The 18,293-nt window shown below is 43.0% G+C and overlaps 1 protein-coding gene across 4 annotated transcripts in view; it reads left to right on the top strand.

Moving 5' to 3' along the window:
• Rffl (ring finger and FYVE-like domain containing E3 ubiquitin protein ligase) overlaps positions 1–18,293 on the top strand; it is a 69,680-nt gene that overhangs the window by 18,571 nt on the left and 32,816 nt on the right. Inside the window, exon 1 of one of the 4 annotated variants that reach the window (XM_005402855.2) lies at positions 4,478–4,621. The exons of 2 other annotated variants lie outside the window; for them this stretch is intronic. In XM_005402855.2, the coding sequence (XP_005402912.1) occupies positions 4,525–4,621 (97 nt within the window). In that variant the 5' untranslated portion in view covers positions 4,478–4,524. Of the gene's footprint in view, positions 1–4,477; positions 4,622–9,972; positions 10,062–18,293 lie in introns of those variants that run through there. One more of the 4 variants, XM_005402862.2, reaches the window with a different exon arrangement.

Here is an 18,293-nt window from a genome sequence, read left to right as displayed (position 1 = left end):
GAAAGTGACTCTTTAAAGATTAAAAGGCCTGCCGGGTCCTCCCGGCCCCGAGATGGAATGATCTCCACCGTGGCGACAGCCTTGGTCTCCCGGGAGAGGCCATTGTATACGGCAGGTTTGTGCTCCCGAACGTTCCAGGAGCCCGCGCTGGTTGATGCGGTGGTGATAAGTTGACGTTCGGGCACTCTCAAGACATATGAGCCATAGAGCATCCCGTGGTTTGAATTTCTGGGCAACAGCAACAACAAAAAACCCTGCCTCATCAGGATGTCAGAAGCCTCAGCTTTCCGTCTGTACCTTTGGGGGGAGGTTTTCTCCTTTATTTCACTTAACTTCTGTTGAGTCAAGAGAACTTTAATTTTCACAGGCATAAAAATTCTATTAAGCCCCTTGTACTGCATCTCAGGTGTGAAAATGTCTCAGTGTAACAAGACTGACTGTGACAGCTAAAATCCTTAATGGTAGTTAGGATAATTGTCTCTGGAGGTTTGAAGAAAATAATGTCCCAACCAACAAAATAGCAGTTTGATAGTTAAATTCTTTGTGGTTCTTGTGGAGGAGGGAACTGATGTCTAGAACCTGCACAGTGTGACTTTTGTTCAGCTTGGTAGTCTTTGAAAAATATCTTTTCATTTTATTCTGAGTAGAGCTGAGGGAAAATAGCTGGGACCTGTGTCTCTCAAAATACAATCCAATGCCAGGCGTGGTGGTACACGCCTGTAGTCCCAGCACTCAGGAGGCTGAGGCAGGAGGATTGTTGTGAGTTCAAGGCCAGGCTGGACTACAAAGTGAGCTCAAGGCCAGCCTGAACTGCATAGGAAGACCCTGTCTCAAAAAGACAGCAAAACAAAACAAAACCAAAAAACACAATTCAAGCTGGGAGTGGTGGCAAAGACCTATAATCCCACCTACTCAGGAGGGCTGAAGCAGGAAGATCACAAGGTTGAGTCTAGCCTGGGCTACATAGCGAGGAGACCCTGTATCAGAAAAGCCAGAATCAACACCCAAAACAAAAACACTAAAACCCCCAAAACAAGAAGATCCCTGAAATGCTCAGTTATTATTTAGACTGCTGGGAGTAAAGTAGATCAATAAATGGGAGGCTTGAGAGGAAAGTATGTTAAAGGGAAAAGATTAGTTTTTAAATAATAAAAAAATTTAAAACTGTAACTGAATTTTAACTTACCAGGTAATATTTGAATATGTGATTGTTAAAAATTCATGTACAGGTAGAGCTAAGAACAGCTCCTTGAGCCTGGTCCCTATCATGGTTCCTTCCCTGGTTGTGTTATTCTCCCCATTCCTTTTGTGTGTGTGTGTGTATCTTATTGTTGGTTTTTTGTTTGTTTGTTTTGTTTTTTTTCTGGTACCGGGAATCGAACTCACAACGTTGCGCTTGCCAGGCAGGCACGTGCTGCTGAGCTAAATCCCCAGCCCCCTTGTGTGTGTATCTTAAATGGGATTTTTTTCCCCATTCCTTTTGTATGTATTTGTTAGATTTTTATGGATCTAGAAGGCTACAGGATACTAAGAAATGAATATTTTTATTTCTCTTTTGGTGTTTCTTGTTAAGATCTGTTGCAGGGGGAAAAGTAAAACCCCTAAATGTGGACTATAGAGTTTTACACATTGCTCTTTAAGAAGAATGATGAATATGGATGTGTGCAAATTTTATTTTTATATTTGTGCATACATACCCGTATATGTACACACATTCATTAAATATTTGTTGTGACTGCTCATAAAAGTAAACCTATAAATAGCTTTGGGTAGTAAATACTTAAATTTAAAAAATAATGTATTGCAAGACTTTAATCACAAAGCCAGCCAGTTATCCCACAGAACCTCATATAATTAAAATTTTCATATCACCTCAGAAAACCTCAAGGGCCAGAAGCCATTAGTTCAAATCTAGCTCTTTCTTTTTTTTTGAGACAAGGTTTCTCTGGGCTGTGAAACCCAGGGTGGGTCTTGAGCTCAAGATCCTTCTGTTGGCCCCGCATGTGGAAAGGTTGAGGCTATCGCTACAAGTTTAAGGCCAGTGTGGGCTACATAGTGAGTTCAAGGGCAGCCTGAACTACTTGAGACCTTGTCTCAAAAAAAAAAAAGTCCTGGGATTCCTGGCATGATCTACTGTGCATGGCTCAAATTGGCATCTTTGACAAGCTCTAAATGGATACTTTTTAACTTGTCAGTCTAAAAGAGGGAACTGGGATGGAGGATGGCTGTATGTTGAGGATTTTTCCTTTTTTTCTTTTTTGAGACTGGGTCTTGCTATGCAGTTCAGGCTGGCCTTGATCTCACTTTGTAGCCCAGGCTGACCTCAAACTTGCAGTGATCCTCCTGCCTCAGCCTTCTGAGTGCTGGGATTACAGACATGAGCCACCATGCCCGGCTTCAAATGATGTCATTGTACTGAAGTACAATTGTACCCATACCACTGCACTGGTTTTTTTTCTTCTTTTTTTTTTTTGTACCGGGAATCAAACCCAGGACCTTGTGCTTGCCAGGCAGGCGCTTGTGCTGCTGAGCTATGTCCCCGGCCCCTATTGAGGAAACTGGTTAAAACTATCAGAAAATCCCAGAGAAGGAAATGACAAGCTTCGATACAGGCCTCCCAACCTCCTGAGTGGTGTCTGTCTTAGCAAATTTATTGAATTCTAATGCTTCTTGTCCTCAGTTGCTGCTGATGTAACCCACATTTACTTTCTAGACACTGTACTGTCTGGATTTTCTTTCCCTTATTTAAAGTTTACTAATGTAGATTGAGCCTGAAGCTTTTTTAACAACACTAGTTTCTTTCCCCCCTAAAGGAGGTTCCATATTTGTACCTTGAGAGTTGTTTCATATTAGAATGTCTGTGACTTATCATCAGCCACAGAAATAATTTTTAAGGTGTGGTTCATGAGATAATGGTTTTCAGCTGCTATAAGGATGCTTTTATCATTTGAAAAGGACTGATTAACACACCCTGCAGGGAAACTTTCTTTACACAGCCATTTTCTGAATAGAAAATACCAACGGGGAGAAAAACAGGGAACATTTTATAATGCCTTATCAAGGCCCGGAATGAGAATGGCTATCCTATTGGAATAATATAGTTAAGGGGAGTTATGATTAGGGTAAAGGACTTCTTTTTAAACTAGCCCATTGAATAGCAGAGTGAAAAACAACAACAAAAACCCTTCCAATTCTGTCTGCATGTGCATTTTAATGAAGCTAACATTTATTGAAAGAGTAGCTGGGTTGGCAGCTACATCCAGAGTCCGTGCTACTTTGAAAGGTGGAGTGGGCTAGATGTGGCAGCCCTGAATGTCCTAAGAAATAGCTGATGGCCATGGGGAGCCCTCACATACGATGAACAGAGAATAGAAAGATCTGATATGAACTTCAGTTTCCATCGTCAGATTAAAACACGCAGACAGCAAAGGCTTGATCTTTTGTTTTCTTTGAATAACACCAATGCCAATTTTGCCTGTCAGGGCAAATTCAATAGTAATGAATAGCTGTTGATGAGCCACTCAGTCTAGAATTGATTTTTTAATAAGCAAGCTAATAAATGAGAATTGACATGCATTTAGGGATTTTTTTTTTTTCTTTTAAGAGTAAGTATTAAAGCGATTTTCACAGCCTCCTGTATTCCTTATTCATCCAGCAGGTATGATGGTGGATGATTTAGCTTTAGTGTAGAGAATGTGGCAGCTGCTTTTAAAAAAGATTTCTTAGCTAGGTGTGGTGGCACCTGCCTGTAATCCCAGCACTCGGGAGCCTGAGGCAGGAGGATCATTGTGAGTTCGAGACCAGCCTGGGCTACAAAGTGAGCTCAAGGCCAGCCTGAACTGCATAGTGAGTCCCTGTCTCAAAAAGACAAAAAAAAAAACCCGAAAAAAACAAAAACAAAAAAACAAAACCAACCAACAACAAAAAACCTTGCAGTGCTTCTTTCTTAGTGAGAGGAGTCTAAATTGTGTAAAGTAGTAGTTAGGTCAGAGGAAGCCTATTGGGGAAAAAGCCGTGAGCTTGGTTAGAACTGACAAAGTCACCCTGATGATTTGACAAGCTGGATGACTAGGCATGTTCCCGAGGCCACTGACCCAGGTGTTCCAGTTTGTAAATGCAAAGTGACTTTTGCACCATCCTCCTAGGGAGATCTTCAGAGCTGTGAGCCTGCTACCTACAGCAATCTTGCTGTTGTGAATCCCAGATGAAATTTCAGAAACTGGCCCCTGGAGCTTCCCTGCTAAGGGTTCCAGAGTTACCAGCAGCAGGGGAGTGAGGTTTTACCTGCCCCCAGTAACGAGCTCTTGATTTAAAACAATCAGTGGAGTGCCTCTTCTTTCTCTAGGTTGCAGTTGGTTACGATTGGCTCAGGCTGAGTTGTTTGGGAAACAGGAGTTTTGCCTAGCATGAGTCAGCACTGTCCTGGGTAACCAGCCTTGCCCTGTTGCAATCTTGCTTACCAAAGATACGTCCCCAGGCGGCACCATTCACTCTGCCTGAAAGCTGCTGCTGTTGGTTCCTGAGATGATCTCATCTGAACATGGCTCCAACGGCCTCAGACGCAGGAGCTGGCGGCAGCTTGCTGTTTACTGTGGCAGTCTTTTGAAACAGGCAAAATCAGGTAACTCCAGACAGTTTTCTTGGTTCTTTAGAGTAAGCTGGGGGTAGAAACTGGGGAAATACATAGTCCTCCGAAGTGGGTTAATGCCTTGTGAATTAGGATACCTTAAAGCCGGCCCTTCAACTCTTTGAAAGGGTCTTTTAAGGGAAAGTTTCCTTTTGTTTTGTTTGGAATCTGACTTAATTAGACCATTGATTGTGTAAACCTTAGAGAAGCTACACATGTTAGGGCAACAGCTTTATCCATCCTTTGCTGTTTTTTTCCTGTTCTTTTTGTGCCTTCTGAGAAACAGCTGTGTTTCATTGAACCATTGTGAACAGAAGCGAAGTGAACACATTTGCTCACCTTCCTAGCCAACTGTGAATACTAAATTGTGGGGAGCACACTCTGACCAGTGAGTTGTGCCCATCTGTCATTCCGAGGGATTGTGAAGAACCTCCCGCGCCTCTGATTCTGGCAGGCCCTTGCCCTGTATCCCCACTCTGTTTCACCTCTGAATGTTTTAACTTCAGCTGAAGAGGCAGATTCTCCTGTCCCTAGGTAGTCAGCTTCTCAGTTACCTCAGATGGTCCGTGTTCACGTTCACCTCACACTTCGCACCTGCAAGCCTTCTCTGAGACACCCTTCCCAGCTCACCTGGCAAGCTGGTTTCAGCATAGAAGTCCCTTCCACAGAACTGCTGCTTACTTACCAAGGCTGGATGAGTACCCAGGGGAATTGCCCTTATTCTAACCATAGGGGTAGGGATATTGAAAGCTGTGGTTTGTTTTATTAGAACTGTATCTGTGGCACTTGGCACATAGAAAGTTCTCAGTTAGGGTGGGGCGAGGAGGAGCCCATAACGTACTTTCACCAGCCTTTGTCATTTTGGTTCTTCCCACGAGCATTTTACTCATGCTGTACTGCAGATTACCTATAAACTCCTAGTTACCAAACCCAGTGTCCTGATTTCAGCCTCCATCTGAATAAATCTTGCCTATCACTTAGGACCATGGAACTGTTTTTTCCTCAGTGGTCCTCTTCGTTTCTCCTCTCCTGAGTTTCCAGGGTGACCTTCCATTCTTTTTTTTTGTTTTTGCATTCTTCTTGGACTGTCCCATAAATGTTTCAGTGCTCCAAGGCTTTTGCCCTTCCCTCTAAGAATCTCGAATGTACCCCAACATTTGGCTACCATTATAGTGTTTTACTGGCCCAGCAGCCTTTCTTTTTTTTTTTTTTTTTTTTTTGGTTTTTCTCCGGTACCGGGAACCGAACTCATGACCTTGCTCTTGCCAGGCAGGCGCTTTGCCGCTGAGCTAAATCCCCAGCCCCTTAGCAGCCTTTCTTAAGCCTCAGATCCTTATTACCAACTGGACCAGTCCTCACAAACTTTCCTCACAAACCAGTCCTCACAAACCAATTTGACAAATCTACATGGCATCGTAAAATCAACATGTAGCTAACCCATTGCTTCACCTACTGTCTTCTCTGCTGTGTGTATTTTTTTTTTTTTTTTTCTGAGACAGGGTCTCATTGTGCAGTTCCCGGCTGGTCTTGAACTCACTATGTAGCCCAGGCTGGCTGAAAGCTCATGATGATCCTCCTGCCATAGCCTCCCGAGTGCTGGGGTTACAGGCGTGCACCACCACTCCTGGCCTCGGTGTATATTTCTGTTTTTATGTTTGGACTCTGGTATATTGATCAGATCTTCCTGTTCTTTTTATGTTCTCATCCTCTAAATACGCTCAACCCCTGGTTGCTAAACGCTTTTGAGGGTGTTGTTTGTTTTGTGGCTTTTTACCTGCTCTTGTCATTTCTTTAATTTATCTGAAGGGGAAAAAAGGACATTTTGTTTAAAACAACCCAATAGCTTAAAATTTTGTTGGTGAATATTTTTAGGCAGAGCCTGCACTCTTCCAAGGTGCTGAGGCTACCTTTCTCTTTTGCTGACTTTGCTTCTAGGAATTTGATGTTTATAAGTCCTGGTGCAAACCCTGATCAAGGGGGCTTCTGTCACTTCTCGATCAGCCCTTTCCTGCTCCCGTCTTATCCGTATTGTTCCCCAGGTATCTCCTAAAGGCCAACTCTAGTGTTTCTGTTCAGATTCTCAGGCACCTTGTTTCCTGCTTGGTTTGATTTGTAAAGCCCTTCCCATCTGACCCTGCCTGCGTCTTACTCGTCTTCTTGTCCCTCTCATTTCTCTACTGTCCATCTCCACTGAACTGGTTTACCCGCGCCCTGGATGTTCCGAGTCTCTTCAGGACCTGGTTCCTTTTCCAGTGGCTTCTCCTTTGCTGACCGGCAGCGTGTGCCTCCCCCAGGGGCTTATTTCATATACGAAGTCCCCTCTGACCTCCTCATGTATTCTTCCTTATTCAGACTTCCTCTGTCCCTCACTTCTGCTGGGCCCTTGAGTTCCTTGACTAAATTTGGTCCTTGGTCCAGAGCCCAGCACCCTCAGAGATAGCGGCTGAAGTGGGTCCCCAGGATCAAAACACTATTGACTTGTCTTTATTAGTCTTTGAAGCATTAAAAAATTGTATGCTCTCTTGTTAGGGGGATGTTTTGGTTTCCATTTGATGAACTTGAGCCTATAGCTGCCTATGCTGAATGTGTCACCTGAAACTGTCAGGTAACGCTTCTAAATTGAGATTTAAAGGATTTGCTGAAATCTTGTCCCACTGTATTACCTAACATTTTTATAGTGCTTTACAAGATTATTGCTGTGTCTCATTTGATACAATGACCCTGTGTTGGGGAGACCTCATTCCCACGTCACCAGTGGTTTTAAAGCCAGTTCTAATAGTGATACATGTATTCAGGTAAGCCTCAGAAGGAAAACATGTTGTTAGGCTACAATAAGCAACTGGTTAGATTCTGTGTAGTTATAGACGTCTGGTTCTACATAAATAGTGCCTTTTCTCAAAAGGCGAGTGGTGGTGCACACCTATAATCGCAGCACTCTGGGAAGCTGAGACAGGAGGATTGCAATTTGAGCACAGTTTGGGCAACTTGGTGGAGACCCTGTCTCAAAATAAAAGAAGGAGGGCTGGGGAGATAGCTCAGCAGCACAGCTCCTGCCTGGCAAGCGCAAGGACCTGAGTTCCATTCCCCGTACTAAAAAAAAAAAAAAAAAAAACCCAAAAAAACGAAGGGCTGGGGATATAGCTCAATGGGAAAGCCCTGGGTTCAATTTCCAGTACTGAGTGTGGGGGGAAAGTACTAAAAATTTTGCCTTTCACAAGGAAATTTTATCATCAGGGTAGGAGGAAAAGTTCCCAGAGCCTGCCTGACCTATGGACAGACTCCCGTTGTGGGTAGAAACCTTCACTGAGATTAATGGTGCAGCACTCCAGCTGGAGTCTCAGGAGCATCTTTTTTGAGAGCTTGTTTGGAGGTTCTAGCCGGGGAGCGCAGCTACTCCTACCCTTGACTGAGGAACGGCCCTCTATCGGGGTGGGGGATGGGGTGTGGTCGTCCTCTTCGGGGCCTAGCGCACAGCTTCAAGAGGGACGTACGTGGAGCATTGAGGGAGGAAAGGAACACCTGTCTAGCCAGCCAGATCAACCCCGTCAACCTTGGCGATCAATGGGGCAACAGATCTCATGGCCAGATCGCCCTCATATTCAGGAGCGTCTTTCTGTTGTGCTTCAAAAACCTGATTTTGTTTGAAATGACTGCTGTACTGGCGCCTCACAGCAAGGAAGTAAGTGAAAGGAGTCAGCGCGAGGTGGACTGAGCAGTGTTAAGGATAGAAAGGTTTCAGAGCTGGGCATGGTGGCACATGTCTGTAATCCCAGCATTTGGGAGGCTGAAGCAGGAGGATCATTGTGAGTTTGCGGCCAGCCTGGGCTGTAAGGTGAGTTTAGGGCCAGTCTGAACTACATAGAGAGACCCTGTCTCAAAAAACCAAAAAAAAAAAAAAAAAAAAAAGGTTTCATATGAATTCTAGTAGAGGATTAACTTTAACTTTGTATAGTACTTAGTAACTTTTGTGATGCTGCCATGTTTTGGGACTGTGTGAAATTAGATTATAGAAAGAAATCTTTACCACACACGTGTGACATTCAATTTTGATCCTGTCAATGTAAGTTTAAAAAAAAAAAAGGAAAGATTTTAGCTTCAAGAAGCAAAAGTTAAAGGACAGCTTGATTACCATCTTGAAAGACAAGAATAATTGCTAGGGGGATTTCTTTTTTTTTTTTTTTTTTGGTTTTTCTCCGGTACCGGGAACCGAACTCATGACCTTGCGCTTGCCAGGCAGGCGCTTTTGCCGCTGAGCTAAATCCCCAGCCGCTAGGGGGATTTTGATTAATTGTTCTTCATGAACTTCAAAGATTTTTTTAAGGAGAGATGAGTTTAAATTGAAAGAGGGGTGATTTTGATGAAGATGAGAAAGGATTTTGATGAAGATGAGAAAGTATTTTGAACATCAAAGTTGGGAAATATTTGAGTGCTAAAGAGAGTTTGGAATTTATGACTGTTGCAGTTATCTATTATTATGTAATAAACTATCCAAAAGCTTTTGGTGGCATAAATGACAGCCTGTGTGTGTGTGTGTGTGTGTTATGGGGGATTGAACCCAGGGCCTTCTCACTGAGCTATATCCCCGGTCCTTTTTGAGACAAGGCATTGCTGAGCTGCTGAGTTATCCCAGCTGGGCTCTAACTTCTGATCCTTCTGCCTCAGCCTCCTAGGCATGTGCTGCCACACCCAGCTAAAATGGCAGTCATTTATTGCTTGTAATTGCTCATAGTGACTCAGACGGGGCGAACACATTGCTGTATTTGTGTGACGGTGATCAAGGCTTATCTGGGGACTTGGAGCTAGCTTTTGGCAGGGACATCCTGGTTCTCATCATTTATTACTCTAGATCAGGCTCCTTTTGTGTAGTGGCTGGACCATAATGAAAACTCCTGGATTTCCTTAGACATAGTCCTAGGAGTCATGCATCATCACTTTTGCCTCATTCTTTTGGCCAGAGTCACAGATTCAAGTGGCAGGGACATAGACTTCACTTACTAAAGGGTAGAGAGAGAGTCTGAGTCACCTTGCAGAAAGACATGCGGTTTGGTTGGTGCCAATTTTGAAAACAACCGATCACACCAGCCTTAGAGATTTCCTAAGAGAATAGTCAATACGTGTTTACTGAATGTGTAGTCGAGCAGATGATTTATAAATTTGCTTGTATATCAGAGTCGCCTGGAAGTTTTTACTGGCTTAGACTTCTAGGTACCAGATCTGTGACTCAGCATCTCCTAAGGGTGTTGACTCATACTGGTCACTGTGTGCTTTCTCTCAGGTCACTACTAGTAAAATGAGGATGGGGGTGGGGGCAGGTCCAGATAGGATACTATATAAGGCAGAGAGATAGCTGCTTAAGCTAAGCCTGCTGATTTCCTGCTTCCGGGACTTGGCTGACCCCTCTGCCCGGCATGCCCTTCCCTTCACTCTCCCTGCTGTAAGTTAGACCTCATTCAGCCAGCATATTAATTAGAGCATTGTTTCTTAATTCTTCGCTGATTTTTCTCTCATAGTTTTTACCACTTTTCCTTCATATCATTCTTTAGTCTATGATTAAATATTTGTGTGATTATTGGACTCATATATAATAGATAAGAATACATCTACTCTGCTTCTTTGCTGTACCTGATGTAGTGCTTGCCTCATAAAAGGCACTCGGTATTTGTTGAATGAATAAGTGGTTGATTGAATGCACAAACGAATGAAGTGATACAGTGATGTTTGAGTTCAATTTCAAAGGATGATTAGATTTTTGGACAGGTGGAGCCAATGAATGAGATTCATCGTTGTGAAGTGGAAAATGTGGAGCATATTGCTCATATTTTAGATCAGAGGAACAGGTTTAAAAAAAGTGGAAGGGTGTGGTTTCGGGTGTACTTAGTACGCTCTAGGCATGGATGTCTACCACGCACTTCGACAGGAGGTACTGAAACTGAAAGGTGAGTCTGATGCCGGATTTAGATTCAGGGGTTAACTGACCACTGTGGAGCCTGCTTTTTGAACAAATACTGCGAGTCCCCACTGTGTGCCAGACAGCTGTGTTATAGGGAAGGTGAACTGAAGGCTGACTGATGAGGAGCCCTCTTCCTGCAAAGAACTGGGAAGAGGGCCAGGGATATAGCTCAGCGGCACAAGTTCCTCTCTGGCAAGCACAAGGTCCTAAGTTCGATTCCCGGTACCAAAAAAAAAAAAAAGCAACTGAAGAACTGAGAAAAATGTTCCAGCCAGGAAAGGAATTGCAAATGTGCAGGCCTTGGAGTGATAGGTACTTTATTATTTCTGAGGAATTGGAAAGAGATGGTGGGAGGCTAGAGGGAGGTGAATAAGGAGAGAGAGTGGCCGTGAAGGTAGAGACCTAGGAAAAGCCATCCATTCCCCCAGCAGATCCAGGGTGACCTAAGAGAAAGTCCTGCTATAGAAGGAGTGGGGTTGGTGTGTGTGATGTAGAGATGAAGGCAAGGAACCAGCTACTTCTCTAGTTGAAGAAAAAGGGAGTTGAAGACAGGGGGAAATGACAGTCCTTGCTTTGCACAAGCTTGAAGCCTGTATGTGAAGTTTTTAAAAACTTAAGTGGGCCAGTGTTTGCTAAGCACCTACTAGGTGTTTGTCATTAGGCTGGCTGGAGAACACAGTTGATTTGTTTCTGTCTAAACAGCTTACCAAATAGTGTAGTGACCTCCAAAGTGAATTTCCAAATTCTGGAGATGCATAAGACCTTCCTTTGGGGGTATGGGAAAGACATAATAGAACTAAGTTTTAAATCTTTCTATATTTTTATCTTACCCTTTGACATTTCGTTTTGGTATTATGGTTTAGACAGAACATAGTATATTTTATAGAAGTACATGTCTAATTTACTGTTAAATATAGATGCATTGGAGATATGCTTTCTGCTTTTTTTTTTTTTTTTGCTGATGATCAAAAATGGTGTGCTCTGTTGATCCAGTAAATAAGGTTTCTTTTTGATTGTTGTTTGTGTTGTTTTGTTGTTTTTAAGAAAGAAAAGCAGAGGGTAGGATAAGAAATGAACAACCCTAGTAGCCTATATATATCCACCCTGCTCTCCCACTTTACAGACCAGAAATTGGACTGGAAATTACACTTTGTCCAGTGCCACACAACTAGTTAAATGATAGAAGCAGAACGAACACTAGGTTTGTGTTACTAAAACAACAACAGCAACAACAACAAACCCCTTACATCTTACACTTTCCCTCTTCATTTGCTTAATGCTCTCTCATTTTTTCCATTCACTTCTCAGTGATTCTGTAAGAAACATGTTCAAATGCACTGCGTTTTGGTAGAGGAATCTGAGGCACAGGTGAGATGGTGCGATCACATATGTAGCACCGGGTGTGCTCCTGATTCTAGCTCTGTTTGCCCCTGTACCTTCACTGCCTTTCAGAATAAATACGTACATGGAACCAGGATGAACTGTTCTGGTAAAGTAGGTAAGACGTTCTTAGTTATCTGGCAAAAAGGAATGGAAGAAGGGTGGGGGTTGGTAGATTGCTTAGACAAAGTAGACAATGGTAATAATTAGCTCCCACTTGGGGGACGCTTACCCTGTTTTTAAGCTTTTGCGCAGATGCCCCCTCATTCGGGTACTCCTGAGGAAAATGATGTGTGAGGAAGTTGATTGCTTTGTCTGAAGTCACACAGGAAGAACTGTGAGTTCTGACTTTTGGCCTTGTGCTTCTTGACCTTGCACAACACTGCTCTTTTTTTTGTTTGCTTCAGGGAATCGAACTCATGACCTCGCACTTGTTAGGCCGGCCCAGAGCCACTGAGCTATATCCCCAGCCCATCACTCCTCTCTGAAAGTTGCTATCGGGACATGAACTAGAGATGAATAAAAGGTTTTCAGAGCCCAGTGATATAGCTTGGCCCCAACTGTAGAAATTTATGGAGAATCCAGTTAAATAAAGTCTTCTGACTTTGCTGTAATATCCAGGACTAAAGAGGTGGTACAGGAGAGGAAGGGAAAAGAAAAAAAGAGTTCAATAAACCTGAAAGCAGCCTCAGTGCAGGAATGGTGGATAGTAGTAAATTGGGTTATTAAAGAAAAATGTGTTTGAAATTCATCCTTGTGGGCCGGGGATATAGCTCAGCAGCACAAGTGCCTGCATGGCAAGCGCAAGGTCCTGAGTTTGATTCCAGGTACCAAAAAAAAAAGAAGAGAAAAAAGGACATTCATCCTTCTAATACATATTTGTTCTGGTTCTTGTGGTTCTGTTTGATGCAAAGTATATTGGGATGTGGAGGCAGAAAATGCAAAAATGGGAAAGAAATTTTTTGACCTCTAGAAGGTTAGAAAGGCAGATGAAGGACCTCACAATGGTGTGTGATTGAAGGGTATAGCACAGGTGGAGGTTGGAAAGTATGTGAAAGTATAAAAATTGGCTTGTTGTAGGTTGAGGGTGGAATTAAGTAGGGCTGGTCAGAGGGACACCCATCTAGCTTCTGAGGAAGACCTCTCAGTGTTTTGTTTACTATGTTTTAGCTTTGGTCTAGAGTCAAAAAATTGCCAGGCATGGTGGCATACGCCTGTAATCCCAGCACTTGGGAGGTTGAGGCAGGAGAATTGTTGCAAGTTCGAGACCAACCTGGGTTACAAAGTGAGCTCAAGACCGGCCTGAACTGCATAGTGAGACCCTGTCTCAAAAACACCAAAAAAAACAAACAAACAAACAAAAAAAAACCAATAAAAAGTAGAGTCAAAAAATTTATTGAGCCAGGCATGGTGGTGCAAGCCTGTAATCCCAGCACTTGGGAGGCAGAGTCAGGAGGATCATCACGAGTTGGAGGCTAGCTTGGACTACATAGTGAACTCAAGGCTACCCTGTACTACATAGCAAGACCCCATCTCAAGAAAAAAATTATTGTGTATCTGGAAATGATCCATCTTTCAGAGACTCAATTATATTTGGACTTAGTGCTTGAACTTAAAGCAGAATGCCAATTTATTCTTTTAGAGTGAAGAATTTCTTCCCCATTAACAGAATTCTGTTTTTGCTAGCCTGTTGCTCTTTAATATCAGACTTGGTTAGTGAACATGAAATAGTAAGATAACAGTTTGTAGGGAGAAACAGTTATGACAAGCAAAGATTATCGATGTTCACTGTAGGCTGGGTATTAAGTACTTTGTGCATAGCTGGGCATGTAATGCTCCCAGTGGTTCTGCAGAATGGACACAATTGTCCTTGGTGTCCAAGTGAGGAAACTAAGGATCTGTTCAGACTGACATGAGCTGCATGGAGATTTGAGCCACATCCTTCTGACCCGGCACCCATCCCTCCACCTGCTGCTATGTGTGGTTCCCTTTTTTTTTTAAGTTTCTTGGTACATTTCAGGGATACATAACAATCACATTCATCATGCGGAATTTGTACCTGCACATGGTATATCTTGATCCCTTTATTCTTCCTCCATTTTTAAGCTTCGTGAAGTAACCGTGTTCCACAGCAGAGGTCATGTGTCACTGGGCTCTCCTATTTCTCTGCGTTGGACAGTTCTGCAGTCAAAATGTGCTCTGCTTTTTTCCCTAGATTTTTCAAGTTTCTTTGTTGGCCACTTTTTGACGTGGTACGTCCTTTGTTTAAATATATTAATTACATCACCCAAGGCTTTTTGTCGTCTTCTAGCTTTTGGTTTGGAAGATATCCTGCTTCTTTGAGGGACTTTACATATCTGCACAGATTAACTTTATGTTGATATTATTACTTTAATTTTATGGTTCACGTTTTTGTTTTTAAATTTCCTCTACTTCCTAGCTTCTCAACTTCCTCCTTGCCTCCTCCACCTCCACTGATTTAAATTCACGTTCTAAAGCTGATTGCTGAAGTTTCACTTGTGCTGCAGTCCAGTTACCCAGTTTAGCCATGGCTGTCTGGGTTGCTAACAATTATTATTAATACCATTTCTCCTTTCATGCTTGCCTGTGTCTCGAATCAAACCCTGTTACTCATTGTACTTAGGTTCTTGATTTCCTACTTGGAGGTCTTTGTTTCTGTTTTGCTTTTGGCTCAGAATGTCATTCTTTCTATGACGCCTCCTTTGTCTGATCCATCCCTGGGAGTAAACCCATCCTCCTCCGAGTCTCATAGCGGAGAATTCTCTTTTATGTTGCCTTCACAGCACAGTACGCTTTCTGCCATGCGTTCCCGCGGCTTGTGTACATGCCTTTATCTCCTGCTAGACCATAACCCCACGGAGCAGGTCAGTGTGGCTGACCTTCGTATTTCCCCATCATCTAGCTCAGTTCTCGGCATTCGGTATCAGTCAGGTGAATGAATGGGTGGGTGAATGGATAGATTTCAGATTTAAACTTCTGTCTATGGATACAGGTTTTCGTCTTCTTCACTTTTCTCCTTTGCCCACCCCCTTTGCCTTCTCTTCTGTTGAACTGGCTGTGTGTTCCCTTGCTTTGACTCAGTGTACTTGTCCTCACCCCTCCCTTGCCCAGATTCTGTCTCATTCTTTCCCCATTACCAGTCCTCCTGCGGGTGTGCCACATGCTGCTGGTCAGATTTCCTCCCTCCTTTGTGCCTGTTCTCTCCATGAATCATATCACTAGTGTGGGAACTGAGTGGTGATTACATTAAGATCTTAATAAAAAGACCATGTATGAAGAACAGTCCTTAAGGTTTGTCACTCTATTGCTGTCAAGTGAGAAATGTTCTGATCCACATTTCAAGGGGAAAAAATCCTTGGGTATGAAATCAAGGCATATAATATTCACAATGAGAGGTGTGGGATATCAGAGGCATCTTATTTGACCAAAGGAAAAAAAATACAGGAAGCCACAGGAGCTTCCGCTGTTAATTTTGAACCCCTGGGTTTTTTCTACAGCTGGAAGAAACATTAGAGATGAGTGTAGTCCAGCCTTCCTACTTTCCATTTGCACAAGCAACCCCATAGGGGTCAATGACTTGTCCATAAAAGCTAGGGTATTTGTTGCCCAGCATTTACTCCTCATACCAAATGTGGCCCGGGGAGCCGCCCATCATTTGAGAGCAGTGGAAATTATGCCTGGAGTGGAGGCTTCCAGCCTGGTAACACTGCCAGGGGCTGCTGCAGGGCTGCTCTGGTGCCAAATGGTAGACTGGCGGTGGGTGGAGGTTGGATTCGGGACACTGCGTATGGGGAGGACCCGTGAACTGTCCAGTGACCCCCTGCTGGGAATCTGGCCTGTGCGGACCAGCCGGCAGAAATCTGTTTTTCTGCATTCGAGAAGGTGCCAACATTTAATTATAAAAACAGTTTCAATTTTTCTTGGTCTTTTTTCCAGGTGTTGTTTCAGACTTTTTTTTTTTTTTTTAATTTTTTAGTACTGGAGATTTGAACCCAAGGCATTATGCATGCTAGGCAAGCACTTCACCACTGAGCTCCATCTGCAGCCCTTTTCTTTTGTATATATTTTGGTTTTTTAAGACAGGGGCTTGCTATGCCACTCAGGCTGGCCTTGCACTCACTGGATCCCAGGCTAGCCTTGAACTCACAGCAGTCCTCTTGCCTCAGCCTCTCAAGTGCTGGGATTACAGGCGTGTGCCACCATGCCTGGCTTCCAGCCCTTTTAAAATTTTTTTAAGAACTGTCATAGTGCATATTTACAGTATATAATGGTTACGTCCATTGTGGGGGGTTGGCACATGGACATAACACGTCTCAGTTCTTTTTACTTCCCCTTCCCTTCCCCTCTTCTCCCCTCCCTATGGCCTTCTTTCATCTCTTGGTCCCCTTCCCATTTACAAAAGAAGATTTCATTTCCGTATCCAGGCACTATTTGTGTTTTTATTGCTTACTGTAGGTCAGATGACTGTAAAGCATGGGAAATCCAGAAAGTGTCTTAGAGGCTCCTGATTGTTTTTGGTGCTTGTTAGGCTTATCTTTGTCCTGAGTAATGGATTTTATTGTCAGTGAAATAGTGTCTAGTGAGCCACTTGTTTGCAGATATGAAAGGTTACCCGCTTGTCAAAGGTCTGACAGTGTTGGCCTAGGGAGCAGCTGAGTAAAAGGGATCAGGCAGCCTAAAACAGGAAGCTGAGTGCAAACAGGATGTGCTTGTCTTTGCTGTAATTTGTGTGCCTGTGTTTAGAAACTTGTTGTGGTTAGAAGTCAAGACTTCTAATATCTGAACCTGCTTGCAGTGTCTGTTTGTGGTTTGAATACAGAGCTGACATAACTAGTGCTTTACTGCCCTTGCCCATGTATACACATTTTTCTTCTACGAACCAGCTCACTTTTTCTTCCTGGGGCATTGTTGTTTTTTCCCAGGATAAGCTATACTGCATCCGTATAGTTTATAAAATAAAAGCACTGAATTGACTAATCTGTTACTTTTGGTCGGTGTCGAATTTGATCTGTGTTTAGCTATTTTTAAAATAACAATAGGATATTCTAGCCTATAATTCACAAACTTTTTAAATAACAGGTTCCTTTTGTTGGATTCCAGAATTTCTAGCACACCTTTTGAGTGTTTTCCGACCATAGTAGCTTACATATTACTCAGGGTCGTTTGTGAAGGTTTTCTTTTTAGTCTTTAAAACTTTCCTTGAATACTGGAGCCTGGATCTAGCTGCTCAATTGTTTCACCCCTTGGCAAGTCTGGAGAAGCGATTAAATAACTAATTTGCTTGGAGTCACTCAGCTGGTAAACAGTCTCAGCAGCCTGTCTTTCCCATGTCCCTCTCACATTTCTTGTTGCTTCCTAAGGTGAAATCTGCTTTATTACCTCCGTTATGGGGCTGGATTGCTATGGGGTCACCGCTGCAGTGAACCACCTTGGGATCTTTGTGGATTTTTACAATGACTTGAGTTATTTCAGAACTCATCCATTCTGCCCGTCTAGAACCATAATATGCAGCAGGTTTAGTGTGTTTTGTTTTTCATTGTTTGCATTCCCTATCCCAGCCACATTGTAAAGAAGACTGTGTCCTTCCACTGTAATTACAAGAGCAAAGGGGTAAAGAAAAGCATGAGTGAAAAAAAGGGGCACATCTTAGCAGTAGAGTGACTTTGCAAGTGAAAATAGTGAGAACAGCATTCCTTCTGATACTAGCACAGGTGTCTTTTTTCTTGAACCTGTCAAGGGGTGGTGGATAAGGAGGCATCTTGTACTTTGTTGAGAGATTAAGGCCAAGTAATACTTGAAGCCTAAGCACAGGTGTTCTTTGCAAGGGGAAACTATGGTGAGAATATAAAGGTTTTACTTTTGTTTTGTGCCACAAGGCAAACAAATGTCCATTCTTTTCTTGCTCATATCATATTCTGGCAGGAGCAGAAGACATTTCAGAAAGTCAACGTAATTTTCAGGTTGAGATCAAACTTCAAACCAAGGTGAAGATTTGTGGGAGAGAGGGTGCTTCCTCTCAATTCATCCTGCATTTGTCACAGAACCCTATCTGGTTTAGGAACTGTGTGAGCAGTTTTGGCACAACAGGTGGGGATCAGAGGTGTGTGAGTCTGAATTTGCCAGCATAGAATAGTTGAGGAGGTAAAGGAGAGGTTCTAAATTGCTGGACTTCAGTGGTTGAGGGGGATGACAAACAACTCAGGAGTAATGGGGTAGAATTGGGAAGAAATTTCATAGCCTGGGGCTGTAAGGAAAATAGACTACTTTTACCACCCCTGAAAGAAGTTCTTCAAGGGAATATATATATATATATAT

Source organism: Chinchilla lanigera, unplaced genomic scaffold, assembly GCF_000276665.1.
Source record: "Chinchilla lanigera isolate Chin_1 unplaced genomic scaffold, ChiLan1.0 scaffold00080, whole genome shotgun sequence".
Lineage (NCBI taxonomy): Eukaryota > Metazoa > Chordata > Mammalia > Rodentia > Chinchillidae > Chinchilla > Chinchilla lanigera.
Note: the sequence above shows the minus strand (reverse complement) of the source record. Positions and strands in the feature narration are given on the sequence as shown.